Source organism: Colletotrichum siamense (genome assembly GCF_013390195.1).
Source record: "Colletotrichum siamense strain Cg363 chromosome Unknown KSG_Cg363_contig08, whole genome shotgun sequence".
Lineage (NCBI taxonomy): Eukaryota > Fungi > Ascomycota > Sordariomycetes > Glomerellales > Glomerellaceae > Colletotrichum > Colletotrichum siamense.
In genome coordinates this window covers 2,469,558-2,485,763 of record NW_023501021.1, presented here as the reverse complement: position 1 = coordinate 2,485,763, position 16,206 = coordinate 2,469,558, and the positions used below count along the sequence as shown (strand labels likewise).

General features: G+C 53.3%; 4 protein-coding genes across 4 annotated transcripts; all 4 read right to left on the bottom strand.

Moving 5' to 3' along the window:
* Positions 1–327: 327 nt before the first annotated feature.
* rdp1 (RNA-dependent RNA polymerase 1) lies at positions 328–4,697 on the bottom strand (the record flags this gene model as incomplete). The annotated part of the gene is made up of 3 exons (XM_036644068.1): positions 328–1,265; positions 1,325–4,258; positions 4,508–4,697. The coding sequence occupies 3 exons, from the start codon at positions 4,695–4,697 to the stop codon at positions 328–330; spliced, it is 4,062 nt and encodes a 1,353-aa protein (XP_036491293.1).
* A 754-nt stretch (positions 4,698–5,451) lies between these two features.
* On the bottom strand, positions 5,452–7,413 carry CGCS363_v012218 (D-lactate dehydrogenase; the record flags this gene model as incomplete). The annotated part of the gene is made up of 5 exons (XM_036644067.1): positions 5,452–5,843; positions 5,902–6,300; positions 6,356–6,574; positions 6,629–7,028; positions 7,078–7,413. 5 exons carry the CDS (start codon positions 7,411–7,413, stop codon positions 5,452–5,454), a joined length of 1,746 nt encoding a protein of 581 aa, XP_036491292.1.
* A 4,887-nt stretch (positions 7,414–12,300) lies between these two features.
* Positions 12,301–13,573, bottom strand: RPS4 (40S ribosomal protein S4; the record flags this gene model as incomplete). The annotated part of the gene is made up of 3 exons (XM_036644066.1): positions 12,301–12,652; positions 12,964–13,386; positions 13,560–13,573. 3 exons carry the CDS (start codon positions 13,571–13,573, stop codon positions 12,301–12,303), a joined length of 789 nt encoding a protein of 262 aa, XP_036491030.1.
* An 893-nt stretch (positions 13,574–14,466) lies between these two features.
* TAY1 (telomere-associated protein 1) lies at positions 14,467–16,167 on the bottom strand (the record flags this gene model as incomplete). Its single annotated transcript, XM_036644065.1, has 1 exon — positions 14,467–16,167. The coding sequence occupies one exon, from the start codon at positions 16,165–16,167 to the stop codon at positions 14,467–14,469; it is 1,701 nt and encodes a 566-aa protein (XP_036491029.1).
* Between the last annotated feature and the right edge of the window lie 39 nt (positions 16,168–16,206).

Genomic DNA, 16,206 nt, shown 5'->3' with positions numbered 1-16,206 from the left:
CCTTCGGTTCGGAGACGTCCTTGGGCACGTCCCAAGGTCACAGCGGCATCAGCAACAGGCGACGTCTGCGTCATGAAGTGAAATCTATTATGCCATGTCCATGTGTCTCGTAAATGGAAAGTGACTGATGCCTGACGGATTGTGTGCGCACTCGCGCTTCCGGCCATCAGGGCCCAACCAAACACCCAAGTCTACTAGCCCTCTACCCTTTCTCAAGCTCCGAAATCGCTGCTCTATCCATGTCCATGATGAACAGCGAGAGACGACGGGAATGACCTGTCGAACGCCGTGTCGCAGCAGAAAAAGCTCCCGTTATCGCGCCCGCGTTCAGCCTCTGGCGCCGCTCATCAGTGCGGCCATACGATCCATGGGGTTGTCTTCATCCTCGACATGTACCTCTTCCCCACCGGTGGCGTCTTCGGTCTTGGATGACACTGAGACCTCGTCGCTGTTCCTGTCCGTGGGGCTGTTGTCAAACAACCTGAGCATCTCACCCCGGTGGACCTCTCTTCCGTCCTCAATCTGCGTCGCTGGCTCCGCCTCAACGTTCCCATGGGGAGCGTGGTAGGTCTTCTTCGTAATCGGCGCTGCTTCTGGGTTGATGGTGGGTGTGGTCTTGACTTTGCCCGTGGCAATACGGCCCATGATCCAATGAAAGATCCAGGGGAAGCTGATCAGGGGCATCGACTGACGCTTGTGCTCCTCGTCTTCGTACTCCCCTGCCAGTGCTGCATTGACCTCGTCCTGGGTCACTTTATACATGGCCGCCACGAATGGGCCGATGTTGTCGAACACCCGACTACCGCCGGCCTCCTGATAGCAAATTTCGCGGAAACGATGCTTCAGCAATGAGGATTCTCGGCCTATCTCTTCCTGCTGCTTGTAGTCACTGCCGACGCGCGGCTTGGACAAGGCGAAACCGGTCCAAATCTCGAACTCGGTATCAATGTCGCGCTGACCCATGAGACGCCGCATTGCCATATCATACTGGACCTTGACCGCTCGCGCCTTGGAGAGCAAGTCTTCAGTAAGATGGAAGCGGTTCAGAACTCTGTTGTCGAATCTCTTCTCGTAGAGGGGGTTGAAACCCACGTCTTGGATCATGTCGTACAATTTACCGAGAGCGGTCGATGAGTGGTAGGTCTGGCCTCTGCTGCCCAGGAAATGAGGGCGTTCCTTTGGATTCAGTGCGGGAGGGAGCTTTGCAGGGTCACCAGTCTTGACGTAGTCGACAGCTTTGGAGTGTAGAGCTGCGAGCTGAAGACCTGTATTGTGTTAGTACTCCTACAATCCTTTAGGTCCGTTTCATCCCAGATAAACTCACATTTCTGATCCTTGACGCCAAGCAAAGACTTGTCAGCGTGGGCCAAGTGCGCAGTAGCAATCAAGGCGAGACTGTCGTTCTGCATGTACCGAACAAAGAATGTTCTGAGATCCTTGACTTGAACATCTCGACGAAGTACTGCCGGTGTAGGCTGAGTATAGTTCATCGGCGGTTGGTGCCAATCTTTTGGAATGAGGTCTTGGTTCCACATCACGAAGAAGTCATCGCCATCCAGATCACCTCCTGACATCATGCTCGGAACATCGCGGTCGCCGTTTCGTGGGAAAACCACGACATTTCTAAGGTGGTGCAGCTGGGGGACGTCAACTGCCTCCACCACCCTAAGATCGCCTGGATGAAGTGATGGGTTGCGTCCAACGATACAAAGCCCCGTGACACATGTGAACTTTCCACTGCCGCTAGGGCTTTCAACCTGCAAGAAGACCTGAGGCAGATCCTCGATGTTGTTGGTCTTCTTCCCTTCGGTGGCGGTCGAGTAACCTCGTAGAGTACCTGTCTCATCCAAGCAGCCTAGAAGGAAAGCACTCTCCTCCACAATGACACGGGCCTTTTCCTTGAGCAGTTTCATGGACCAGATTCTCCAAAGATCCAGGATTGTCAGCACAAATGGCTCCTGAATCTCCGGGTCCATGAACCCCCAACCAACGAGATCTTTGATCGTCAATGATGTCAAGTTTTCATCGATATACTGACCCAAAAGGCTAGCGGCCGCAACTCGATCGTTCATTGCTTTCTGGTAGTTCTTGATCTGCCGTTCCGCAAGCTTCAGGATCGTCTCCGCTCGAACACCAAGGGATGTCAAAACAGTGATTGTCTGGCGATTCAAGGTCGCAATCGAATGCTGTGCGTACTTGATAATCTCAAGACCATTGAATGTTGCCTTGAACTTCTCTTGAGATGGCCGAATGTGAACCTCCTGCCTTTTGGCATCGGGCCAGACTGCCAGCATGCCTTTGCAACCGCCCATTCGGAATTGAAATGCGGAAGGGACGCTGATGCAGGCGTCATCGCTGCTCATCTCTACGACGACAATGTGCGCCAGCAGCTGCGAAATTTTGCCGACACCGTCGCTGAAACAGAAGCCGTTGCGTTTGATGTCTTCAATGGGAACAATATTGGCAACAGTGGTCCCTGGGATCTCGCGCGTGGTAGAGAAGCACTGCCCGATCCGTGCAGCGTATTTCGCAACATTCTTGATGTGACCGAAGTCACCCATCCAGTCCCGAATATAATCGCAGGATCTATGGTCCGTTGGGCAAAAGAAGTAGGCCGCGCATTCTCTAATTTGAGAATTTCCGAATGCCAAAAATTCGTAGTGTCGATTTCCAATGGTGATGCCCTTGGCCAAAGTACGGTAGACCCTGCTGAAAAGCTCTTCGCCCGAGTCGCTGTAGATCTTGCCGTAGTAAAGTTCGTCAGTGAACTGTACTCGAAGGAATCGGTCTTGGTCTTCGCTGAACTTTCGGAGAACTCTGTTGGAGGACTCGACGCCAGGAGAGCTGTAGTATGCTGTTGTGGGAGTCACGACAACCTTCCGGATTGTGGTGCAGTAGCGAGGCATCAAGGGGTTGGGGAAGTGAAGATTCGCCTCCTCATCCTCAAAGATTTCGTTCAGATCCCATACTCTCTTCTCTCGATCTGCAAAATATTCGAGAGTCCATTTCGCACGGTCCTTGTTGACAGCTGCTAATCGCTCCAGGAACTCTCGGGTGATGGCGTATTCACAGATGATGCCTCGAGAAATGCAAACCTCCAACTGATAGTGGACTTGGAAGTCCAAGGCTGGCGGTGACTCCAATGAGGATGCAAGAGACTGCAGAGACAGACCGGTGGAGGTGCCTTCTTCCTTCCCCTGGGTCTTTGAAGCTCTGTACAGGGTAGCGAGCAGAGCCGGCCTATGCGGAGTGAACTTGAAGTTGCTCGAAATTGCCTCGATGTTGTATGCATGAAGAGCCTCCAGAGCCTCGTCCAAGGAGTTATCTTCATCGCCGACAATGAATCTCAAAGTTGTCCATCGACCAATGTTGATGTAGCCCGGGTCGTCAAAGTCTGTCTGCAAGGTGACAGGGAAGTTCGAAGGCAGGCGATTGTCTTTCAAAATGATCGTCCGACGCTCCCACATATCCAAAGTGCCCCAAAACAGCCTTCCTTCTGCCATTGCGGCAAGACTCTTGTCGTCTCTTTTTGTTCTGAAAATAGGAGGAAGCTCGAGAGGAATGACCAAGGCAGTAGCACCCTCTTCATTCTTGGTCCGAAAGAGTTTTGTTATGCGAGCAAAGGCAATGTTGCAGCGGTAGCGATGGAAATTGTCGTCCTCCACGTCTTGAGCACCAACTCCTCTGGCGACTGCTTCGACATTCTGATGAGCTTTCTTCGGAATGTCAAACGTAACGGTGAGCTGCTTTCTTCCAAGATCCACATCAATTTTGACATTGTCTTTGACAGACTTGTGGACCATCATGTCAGTTTCCTGGAGAAGCGAACCAAAGTCCATCTGCTGCACTTTCAAGACCGTTCTCGTTCTCAGTTGAACTTTTGGGTTGGCAGGACTCGGTGTCAGGTCGTCGAACTTTAGCTTCGGCACGAAAAGGGCGAGAGTGATTCGCGCCCTTTGTCCAGCACCGAACTTGATGTTGTAGTTGATGGAAGACCAGAAATTCGTTTCGGGCGGCGGCTCGAAGCGAACCTTTGCGAAGCCATTGCGATAGCCGTCCTTGTTCTCGCCGATCTCTAGCATGGTGATGTTGCCATGTCGTGAGAATGACTTGTGCAGGTCTGCCAGCGTGGCAGCGGAAGGCAGTCTGTGAATCTTGAGCGTGAGCTCCGGCCACGTCCTCCAGGGGTTGGTATTTATGTCGAGGCGTTGACTGCTTGAGATGGTAGGCTCGGATTTCGTATCGATTCGACGAGTACCTATGTTGTCTGTCAGCAAATTGAAGCAAAACAATCGGGCAGTAGCAAGGGACACGTCGAGATGATGAACTTGTTAAGGTCTTCCCCATGAGGCAGGAAGTCCGGGAAAGGGAAGTGCCAGTGACGGCTGAGAAGAGTGCAAAGGTATTTTGCGGAGAAGAAGTCTTGCAGCTCGGGGGAGCGGTTGCGGAAGGTCCTATTCACGACAACTTCGACTGACGAGACCAAGATAGAGATATTTGTACGCACCTGAACGAAACTTGTTGGGCGTGGTCTGTCTCGTTGACGAAAGCGTCTTCAAAACTGTACCCAAGCTTGCCTTCTCGCGCTGCTCTCCTTCCTCTTGGCTCTCCTGCGTAATCCCTAGGGACGCTTCGGACGCCGGAGACCCCGGAGCAGAGTTTGATCGCAACATGGTATCTGCGATGTCAGAACTCATGATGTTGTGAGAGAATCTAGGTCGGGAGCGACATTGATGGTGGTGAAGTTGTTTGGGTCTGATGCAGAGATATGGGTTAGGTAGAAGGTAAAAGGTAGAGAAGATAGGCAAAGGTGAGGCGGAGAGAGGCCTGACCTGGAAGGTGTGTCGGGAGTTGCGTTGTTTCCTTCTTCAAGAAGGCAGGTAGACAATTAATCACCTTAAGGCGTTGCCTTCTTGATTTTCTTTTTTGAGGTGAAGTCGAGAAGATTCTTTTACCTCAACTGCAACTACCCGCCTGCCACATAGAGCTGCTTGCTGGGTCGACGCGAAAAGTCAGGAACAACGCAATGTCTGCAGGCTCCCGAACCGGAATACACACCTGTATTAATCCCATCGTCAATCTTCACACCAACATACACTCTCTCTGTATATGCCAGCTCGAGAATGGAGATCATCACTTCTGATGCGTCACGAACGAGATACTACAATCAAGGCTGTTAATGACCTGAATTTTGTTGATTTTATCCCTTCTCTATGGAAATCGTTCAAACTTGAGTATGTAGCATCCAACCAGCTCAACCGGAGTTACCAAGTTTGTCAGGTGCCTCGAACTCGCTAAGTGTTTTGATGGAAGCTGACTATTCCAAATCTTGTAGCCAACGGCGCAAGTCACTCCATCCTGTTTTTACCAAACCAACTGAAGACAATGCGATGCAAACACGTCATCGGCCATACTACAAAAGCCCACCCCAAGGAGCGACCATCCACAACATCAGATCGTCTTGGACCCCTCAGGAATGTCCATGATCTTACCAGGGTTCAAAATCCATTTCGGGTCAAGCGCCTTCTTGATGGATTTCATCACGTCGAGCGTGTCAGGACCAACCTCAAGAAGAAGCGAATCCTTCTTACCCCAACCAATGGAGTGCTCGCCGGTACATGTTCCCTCCATTTCGATCGCGCGCTTGACCATGTTCTTGACACACTTCTCAACCTTTTCTCTCTCCTCGGGGATCTTGCGGTTATAGATAATGCTTTCGTGGAAGTTTCCGTCGCCGATATGGCCAAGGATACTGGCGAACAATCCCATCTCGTCCATCTCCTTTTTGCTAACCTCGATCAAATCGGCCAACCGACTGAAGGGCACTGCGACGTCCGTACTCCCTGCAAAATGTTAGTCTGCGCCGCATCGGCAAATGGAAACACGCTGAAAACTACTCACAGACTTCCTCTCCGTCTTTACGAAGCGCCAGCATTGACCAAAGCGATTCTTTCCTAGCCGACCAGAGAAGCTTCTGCTCAAGTGCATCCTTGGCGAACTCGAAGTTTCCGCCCTTGTGGTTCTTGGTGATATCCTGCACCAGGCCGATATTTTCCTTTACACCAGCCTTGGTACCAGAGAACTTGAAGAACAGAGTCGGAAGCTCCTTCCATACCCGAGGAGCTGTAGCACCTCCCAGGTTGACGACCTTCATCTGGACTTCGTCCATGATCTCCATGGCAGCGACAGGAATGCCATTTCGCATTACCTCGGCCGCAGCAGCCGCTGCATCTCGAATGCTTGGGAATGTTACAACTGCCACAGAGAAATCCTCCGGTACGACTGTGAGCTTGAGAGTGGCTGAAGCTGCATCAGTTGTCTGTTCAAGTCGTCGAGGGGGCTTCTAAGTACTCACCTTCGGTAACAATACCAAGCGTTCCTTCAGACCCAACGATGAGCCCGTTGAGATTGTAGCCGGCGGATGATTTTCTTGGCCGTCTTCGAGTCTTGACCACGGTGCCGTCGGACAAAACGACGGTCAGGTTGATGACCCAATCCTTCATGGTTCCGTATCTAACCGCATTTGTTCCCGAGCAATTGGTACCGATCATTCCTCCAATCTTCGCACTTGGACCTAAAGTTTTCGTCAGCAGTTATAACGAATCGCATACATCGGCACAATCCTTACCCGGATCAATGGGGAAGAAGAGACCACTCTCCATTTTCGCCAGCTTCTCATTCAAATCCTGCCATCCAATACTTGGCTGGACAACAATATCCATATCTTCCTTGTTGAAAGAGAGAATTCTATCCATGAAGGCAAAGTCGACGCTGATTCCGCCATACGGAGCTGAGAAGTTGCCTTCCAAACTGGAACCACCAGAATAAGGGATGATAGGGACGTTGTACTTGAAACACACGCGTGCAATCGTCGAGACCTGTTCCGTTGATCGCGGGTACGCGACTGCCACAGGAAGACCATCGGGGTTGGTCGTCGACCATTCAGAGTAGCCGTGAGCATGCAAGTCCTCAGGATCAGTCGAAATAATGTCATCGCCTCCTAGTTCTTGGCGAATTTCCTTCAGGGCCTGGCACATTGTCAGGATGATGGAACACGTATGCATACGGAGAACCTACCTGCTCCATTTCGGCCATACTCGCATACTTGATAGGTCCGATACCGCCAAGCAGCGAGCCATCCGCGAGAGGGAGAAAGTTGGACGACAAGGGGCTTTCTTTTCTTGAACTGGCAAGACCCCATCCAGCGGCGCCGGCAGCCAAAGCCACACCCCAAACAGACTTTCCATTCCAACCAGCATGCGAATTCGCGCTTGAGCTTTCGGAGTTGCCACCTTGAGTGCTCTTCCGGGCGGTCGTCACGGAGAACCTCCGGCCGGCTCGGAAGGTGGATCCCACCAGTTGGCCCCTCAAGCCGTGGCTAAGGAGGGGCCTCGCAGAGTATTTTGCCGACATGGGCTGCAAGGAGATAAATCCGAATTGTCAAGATTGTGAGTCGCTATTGGTCCAATGAAGTGGCCAGGGTTCGATGCTGTCAGAAACGACAGGGCTTGACCACGGTGTGGGTTGCGTCGGCGAATGGCTTGTGTCGGCGTTGGATTTTCCTCTGTTTTTCTGCTCTACTTCAATGAAACGGGAGTTGAACGATCGAATTCAAGGACAGCGACTCTCGACTTGTTCGGCAAGGTATAGATATGAATTCTTCAAAGCCACTGTCGGGAAAAGGAAGGCATCCAGTCTCAAGAGAGTCGAGTGATGCTGACGAGATCAAAGGGTCGACGCGAAACGAATCCGTGACAAAGACGTTCGAGATCGTGAACACACCTGAGTGGGAAAGGGCACACTTATATCCCAAGAAGAGGACAATCAACCACTGCAAGATTCAAATCTCGAGCTATGTCGCAATCGTCCACAGAGGAAGCTAAGCGGCTAAGCGTTGGGGCAAGTGGATAAGGTGGATGCTCATGGGGCCGAACATCTTTAATAACGATGTTTTGGGTGTTTCTTCGTGGGAGGAATCCAGAGCGTGACCCAACCGCAAGTATCTGGGCGTACTACTTCCCACATTAGGAACGAGGTGCATCCAAGCCAGAGACTATGGGTGGACAGACGGTCTCCTGGCATCCAATCAGATCACTGGAGCATAGCGATGTTGGCCAAACCAGTCAAGAAACCAAAAAGCAGGAGGGCTACGATGACGAGAAGCTAAGCCGACGAACAGCCTAGGTCGTAGCTCTGAGTCGTCAGCGGGGTGGGATGCCGGGCTACCTCACGATGGTACTTCGCAGTACCTTGGCGACTAAGACCAGACCAGCTAAGTTCTCCAGGTGGAGCACTGGAGCTGTCTTGCTGCTGGAGACACAGCAAAAGGGACGACATCGGTCTTGAATCTGGGGCACAACCGATTCCAAGCGGGGAAGAGGCCGAAGCTGAAACAAGAGACCGTCGACTCTTTCGGTGATGGGAACATTTGCCCGGGCTTCGGAACGGTGACGGCGATGGGTGGCCCAGCTCAACTTGGACGCTTGGCTGCCTTGTATTACCAACCACCACTCTCGTCCTAATCACTTATGGCCACACCAACCCAGCATGTCGGGTAGCAGAAGCAGGGGCATCGGAGTTGACGCGGAAAAGAGACGCTGGCCATCAGATTGAACGGCAAAAAGGGCATGAGCACCTGCCGAGACGGGAGGTTTTCACGTCATCACAAGAGACCGACACCAGGTTGTGATGCAAGTGTGACCCCCGTTTCGTGGGGTGGCTTGGGAAAGGTGGATGGGGGGCAGCGACAACCTTCTGGAGTTGTCAATATGAAGTCTGATTACCAACTACATCCCACCGTTTTGTTTGGGCTACAAAGCGACATAATCAAACCGGAAGACCTGTTGTGCAATTGGCTGCCGAGCGAAAACTTGGAGGGCTTCGGCTAACAGTTCTAAGACTTGCAAGAGCATTGACCGACACCCGTCTTGTACGACAGTGAGACGGACGAAGAGCCTGAAGATCTAGTGCTCAAGCTAGAAGCGTGTCCCCCACGTTCAGCCAGCGAAGCGACGAGGGTGGTAAAATTTCTAGCTATCCCCATGACCACGGAGTTCAACCTTGCAGGGCAACAGGGTCAAAAAAGAGCCTTGAATTCTGACGAACCCCCGCGCATCGGCCCTGTCGGTGTAGAGTCCGCGGTGGAGCCTGCTTGAGGGGTAAAAGGACTGCGGTGGACGCCGAAGACGCAGGCCCGTTAACCTCCGGTGCTTCTAGAGAGCAGTCAGTGCCGCATCCCGGCTGGGAGCTGACGGCCCTTTCATTCTCTGGTGGGTGTCACTGCATGTTCCTGCGCACCGCTGCGAAGTCGCACTTCTATGGTGGATCACAGGACGAAGGCAGACACTAGGCCATGCTTGCGAGGCTCTTTCGTGGACATTGATAGAGCAAGCAACTTACTCCCAGCTGTCCCACCCATGGATGCAGCCGGGAATCCGCTTCCGATATTTGGGCCGGCACGGAGGTTTACCGAGGCGAAGACAGCCACAGCGCTGTTTGAACAGGATGCTTCTGAGCAGCTGAAAACTGCACTGGCCGTACAAGACTCTCATCCCCTCCAAGTTGAACCGCTCACAGCGTTTGACTTGCTTACCACCTATGTCAACATTCGTCAGGGATGTCTGCGAGGCTTATGTCATCTTAGCTGGTCGTCTTGGTTGCAAAGTCAACTAGAGAACCAATCGCGACTTTGGGATGACAGCATAAACAATGGCCGGTGAGTGGCTTTCGGAGACCGGTGACCTTTCTATGAATCACGGCAATAGACGAACACGAGGACGTGCTCCCCTGCCTCGTAAGAGACGCATCATCAAATGCACTTGTTGTTGAGCAGACCTGCGGGCGCTCAGCCCTCCCGCAACCTTCCCAAAGGATTTTCGATGCATCACTAGGGGCGTAGTCCCACGCTGCAACCCCTGCTCTACTTGCAACCTTCCATCGATGATCGGTCTGCTTGTTGGGCACAACTTCAGGGGCTTGCATCGGAAGTCGGATGGCCCAGGCGGGAAAGCCGCAATTGTTTGTCGATTTGAAGTACTTCAGCATTTCCATGAAATCGAGAAGCCGGCAATCAAGCTTCATCAACCTGGCTTCCAACGCTTACTTGCCTAGCCTCATTCCGGATGAGCAGAGAAACCCCAGTGTATTTATGGCAAGCCTTATTATCCGCCAACTACCACGCTTTCTCCTGTGTCAACAACGGACCCTGCTTTGACATTGCTTAGCCATATTTCAACAAACGGTTCCTGAGAGGACAGACACTCCCCACTTGAGGATTCGAGCCCTGCAGGAGCTCGTTCTCTACAGGTCCGAAAGAATGTAGCGCTAACAGTTGCCCTCCGCTTCAATGTTCTAGAACGCTGCTTGTTGCAGTCCTGGGGCTGCAGCTTCGGTGCGGTCTGGGCAGGAAAAGAAAGGTTCGGAAAGACAAATCAAATAATACGGATGACCGCATATTGCCAATGGATCTGGCGGTGGCGGAGGCTGAATTCCGAGCAATACGTCGACGGATATTGACGAGGATTATTGCATGGTGCAAGATACCACCCGCAGTCCTGTGCCTTAGAGGCGCTGCTTGCCTTGACTACGGCACATTGTGCCGTGGGAAGATATTCATCCTTTGGGCAGATGGGATTCTCCGCTTGAACCCAATAATGTCACAGGATACTGGACATCAAACCCGACTTCCGTCTCCAAAGACGAGCGCTGTTGTCGTCAAACTTGTCGTGGCACGACAGGTTGGGGTCTCCGCGGTTTCGATTGCTGGGGGAGTTTGACAGCGCCGGTTGTACAGCGGGGTTTGGGGTCACAAAGGCGGGGTGTTCCACCCGAACTCAAGCTCGCGGCACCGGGATCACAACTTTCGTGCTGAACGTCAAAAGCGAAACTTGCCAGACTCGCTTCGTCTACGGCTGTCTGATGCTATATCATAGCACGGAAGAAGATTTGCACACAGACTGTACGCCACGCCGGAGCCAAACGGTGGTGTGACGAGAGCTGACGAGGCAACCTTCAAAGCTCATGGCTGGCACCTGCGTGTGTAGATCCCTCTGGCGGGAGAAGCCTCTCCTTCGTTTCTCGAACATCTCAGCACCCACCATCGCTCCCTCCAGAACGCGCGTTTGACCAACGGTTCGCTCAGAATTCGACCCAGGGTGGCTTCTCCAGGAACCGATGTACCTCGCCTGAGATGCCGCTGAAATCACCGTCACAAATCAACTTTGGCGTTACACGAGCCGGACCTTCTGCCTTTGCCTCGTCGAACACTGAGTGCCTCGTTTCTCAGCCTCTTGAATCCCCAGCTACGAAGCGTACCGTTCGATTGCGAACATGGTGCGTTGTACGTAATGGTCAGACTGACAACGCCCGCCCCCCAAAAGTCCCCCGCGTCCCCAAGACTCGAATTCGCGGGGAAGCCGTGTCAGTTTTCGCACTGCCGAGTAAGACTGCGTCATGTAGAGCATGCAGCGAGGCACGAGACCCTTTGCGCTTTCGACCTTGTTCCTCCGACTCATGTTGCGAAGTATCTCTCTATCCATAGATCCGAATTGAGGGGGCCTTGCTGGGGCAATGTGACGGCGGCGAGCTGCGGTGAGGCTGGATCTGTCCGGCTTGCCTTCGTGTACAGCGGCCTGAATAGACCACGGTGAGCGGTGAAGAGGGGCCTCGTTGGTGACAGTGACGAGCCGGGCGCTTTCCACAAAGGTTTGAAGTAGGGAAGTGCTCAGATCGAAAGGCTTCTTCTTCATTCTGGCTGGTGATCTGTATTGGTAGCTTCAACCTAAGGCGCTGCCATAGCTCAGTTTTCTACCAGTTTGTGGACGCAACCATCTCCCTACTCAACTTCAATCTGCTTGTGCCAGCATCCTAGGTAAGTAGCAGCAGCAGGTAAGGTAGCCCGCCCTGCGGTACGAGCCTACGAGTGAACCGACAAGACGTTACACGAGTTGGACCTTGGTCACCGTGGCAAGATATCACGAGGCATGGAAGGGAACTCAAAAGTAACTTGGGCGGAAGAGTGACCTTCAATGGATTGGTATTGGCCGTAGTACAGCTATCTGCCGGGGACGTCAAAAAGCCGACAACTCTAAAATCAGCCCTAGACTCCGTTTTTTTGATTCATCAATCCCATTTGCCCGACCCAAATAAACCGTTTCGTCCTTTTTTGGAGCAAAGACATCACGAAAAAGTGTTGTTGCGGCCAACCAGCGTCGTGTCCTTCAGGACTACAACAGGGGAAGGCGCGCGGCAGGACTCAACTCACATACCCACTTTGCTGGAGACAGAAGAGTGAGGAGGAATTTAGTTGCCAGCCAGGGCCTGGGCGCGGCGGCGGTCGCGCTCCTCGGCGATGGTGAGCTTGACACCCTTGCCCTTGGGCAGGGAGATCCAGGGCTTCTCGGAGCCGATGACGAAGACGTTGGACTCACGGGTGGCGAAGGTGTTGTCAATGGCGTCCTTGATGTGGACGATGTTGAAACCTCCGTCGTGGCGCTCACGGTGGGTGATGACACCGACACGACCCATGTTGCGACCACCGGTGACCATGGCGATGGAGCCGGTGTCGAACTTGATGAAGTCCTGGATCTTGCCAGTCTTGAGGTCAATCTTGACGGTGTCGTTGACCTTGATGAGGGGGTCAGGGTAGCGGATGCTGTGAACAGACATTGGTTAGCCAACAGTTGGGGTAGGGTAAGACATTACCAGCCGTCGGATGTAATTTTGGTGTGGTGTTCGTTTCGACAAATCGCGGCCAATGTTGTTTCTTTCCTTCTTTTTTGACGTTGGTTCCTGCCTTCCTTGACTAGCAAGTGAAGTCGTTCCCTTGTGAGGAGAACGCTAAGGATTTGAAACACCCAACAAGAGCAGAGAGACGCATGTTTGACACATGGATTGTGACGAATCGACCAAAGCTTGATCCAACGGCTGAATGATGTCTTACGGAACATTGAGAGCAACACTCACGTTCTGGCATCGTGCGTGACCAAGAATGGGATTCCGCCGCGGCCAAGCTGGACGCGCTTGACCTTGCCGAGCTTGTACTCGGCCTCCTCGGCCTGGATGCGGTGGACGGTGAAGCGGCCCTTGGTGTCGTAGATGAGGCGGAAGTTCTCGCCCGTCTTCTCGATGGTGATGACGTCCATGAAGCCGGCGGGGAAGGTGATGTCGGTGCGGACCTTGTGGTCGACCTTGATGAGGCGCTGCATCATGATGGAGCGGGTCTCACGGTAGTTGAGGGCGTACTTGAGGCGGTTGCGCAGGAAGACGATCAGGGGCAGGCAGTCGCGCAGCTTGTGAGGACCGGCCGAGGGGCGCGGGGCGTAGGTTCCCGACAGCTTGTCGAGAAGCCAGTGGGAGGGCGCGCTAAGGCGCTTCTGGTGCTTCTTGCTGGAGGCATTGTCAGTTTTGGTTCACGGTTGGTCATGTTGTTTTTTCGATTCGTCTTGTCGTTTCGAAAATTGCCATCCCTTCGCCGCTGCTGTTTTCGCAAACGACAGGAACGACGAGAGGCATTTCGAATTCGAATCGTCCAGGGCGAATTGAGTGCGAGAGCAACTTACAGTCCCTTGCCCATCTTGTCTGACTGCCGGTTAGTCTATGGGGGTATCTGGTCGGTGGGTGTGAAGTCGAAGTCAAGGACAATCTCAAATTCGCAGCCGGGACGTGGAGTAGCAGGTCGCTCGATCCAAAAATTCTGTGAGGCTAGGTTTTTCGAACCCTACGCTGCCAAAGTGGGGGCCTTAGATAATACAGTCAAGCGAGGCGGGTGGTCTGTGCTGGACTTTGACCAGTGCCGCTCAACTTCAACCTGCTTGTGGGGCAGTTGCTACCGCCCCGCCGCCGTCCATCAAATTGTGGAGGACCGGCCAATGGCAGCTTCAAAGGGGACGGACCGAATCATGTCGGCGAATTTGGATCCAACGAAGACATCACAGGATACCAGTGTGCGCTCAAGCTGCTGCATTCTGATACATCCATCTAGCGACTGATGCTTTCTAGCACACAGATTCACACACTCTATCCGACAGTCCTGGAAGCCCGAAGCCGTACTAGGCTTCTCGGGCCTCCTCGTTCTTTTGCAGAAACGACTGTAATCCTTCTAACCGTGTCCATTCCATTTTCCCATCCTTGACCGTGAGGTATCTGATTATGCGCCGAATCTCCATATCGCTATAACGGAAAGTCCAGTTTGGTATAAGCACCCGTTCAGAAATGACCGTAGAGGCAGCAGAGCGCCTCGTTCCCCTACTCCACGCAAACAAATAATACGCAGCACTTTTAATATCTAAATCAACAAGGCCCGGCAAACACGGGCCTCTTGGCTCTGAAGAGCATCGTATGAGTTCGCAAGGCATTAGAGCCTTGTCGTATGTTATGTAAGGAGAGCTGCTGAAGGGCAGTGAAGCGACTTGGGCGTTCGGCCTCATGGTACTTGTTGTCGGTTCCTTCAACACGAGGGTAGATAGATCAAGGTGACATGGGCTCGGGTGCCATCTCGGCGGCGTACTGCCTCATGGGCAAGTTGTCGACCTGAGAGTCGTCCAATAGCAGGCGGGAGATATCCATCTCACCCGCGCTGCCCATGAAAGCGGCGGTTGTCGTTTCGCCAAAATCGAAGGCCTGTTGTACCGCCGGCGATTCTCCATTGTCGAGCACTGATAGAGGCCATCTGGGCAGATCCTCCTTCGAGTTGGTCCTATTCAAGGCCGCTTCCATTGGAGGCGGTCTGTTGGGCTGCAAGGTGTTGGTGATGCTCATGCTGACCGTAGGCTCCAGCGTATCACCACCCCTGCCGTCTTTGATCTGGAACAGTCCCTTTTCAATCTTCTGGTATACACTTGGGTACTTGTTCCGCACTCTGTCCCGAAGGTCCGTCGGCTGTCGTCCTGACAGACTGAAGCGAGAATCCCGCTGGATCTTGGTCCATGCGGGTCCGTACTTGTCCAGACCCTCTAGTATTTGTTTATCATCTTGGTCGGTGAATGGCCGTCGTTCCCGTCGATGAGACTTCTTGAAAGGGCCATGGATTCCCAGCTCGGCCAAGTCCTCGAGCTTCTTGCGGTGCGCCCGGCTTTTCTTCGCCTTGGGGATGCCGTCCGCGTCGAGCAAAGCGGCCTGTGCCTGTGATTGCTCGGCGACAACAGGCTCTTCCTGCGCGATAAGGATGTTCTCAGAGAGCAGGCCAGTCTTGGCCTTTGCCTTGGGCTCAGTTGGAGTCGTAGGCATCGCAGCCGTCGCAATCTTGGTGTCGCTGTTTGTCCGTCGAAGCTCGTTCGGGCAGCACGTGCGGAACCGATCTTTCAAGTCTCCCGCAGTTCGGTCGTTGAAGTTGAAGTCCGGATCCGCGAGTATATCAGTCCACTTGCCTACGCCGTGTCGATTGACACCTAGAAGCAAGTGGTTTGTCTCTGCCTCGGACCATTTGCGTCTGGGCTTCATAGCCTTCTTCCTCGTCTTACCACTGCCGGTTTTCGAGGCCTTTGTAGGAGTCGGTTCAGGTTCCTGGGGCTTCTCGGTTTCTTTCTCTTCGGTGACAGGCGCGTAATCTCGTAGGGGCTTGAGCTGGTTGCTCTCGGGTTCGTTAAAGTCGTTGGAGGCAATGGGAGGAAACAGAGCAGCGTCTGGTGGAGGTTCATGAAGGCCATTGATGATGGGCGGCATAGCCGGCATGACCTGAGGTTGGATGGGCTTTTGCTTCTTCACCGGTTGAGGCAGCTGAACGAAATCGTCCTTGGTGGCGATGTTCCGGTGTCTCTTCTTGTTGGATGTGTCATCTTTGCTATTGTCGGGTACTTCGTCGAGGATCTTGCTGAGGGAAAAGGATGAGTCTGTCGTGTCTCGATCTTCACCGACGAGCAGCCTGAGCTGCATATATGCGGTGCTGCTAACAGCCCCACCTCGATCGTTTGCTCCATCGTCTTCCTTTCTTATATCTCTCGCGGCGAAGGCATCGTCTGGCCCTCTCGAAGGTGCGAGCGGGGCTCCATGGCTCGTGGCGAGAGGTGCCTTGGGCTTATCTTCACGGTGGGAGGTATCGGGCTCGAGGGGGAACGGTCGCTCGGAGGGACGGGAGTATGCCAGGCGGAGCGGCGGCAGATCAGCGCGAGCAAGCTGAGGAGTAGTCGAATCGTTGAGCAGGTGGATGAGGCGTGGCTCGATGAAGGCCATCGTGGGCGAAAGGAGTCGGAGTGGGCATTTGGTTAAAGA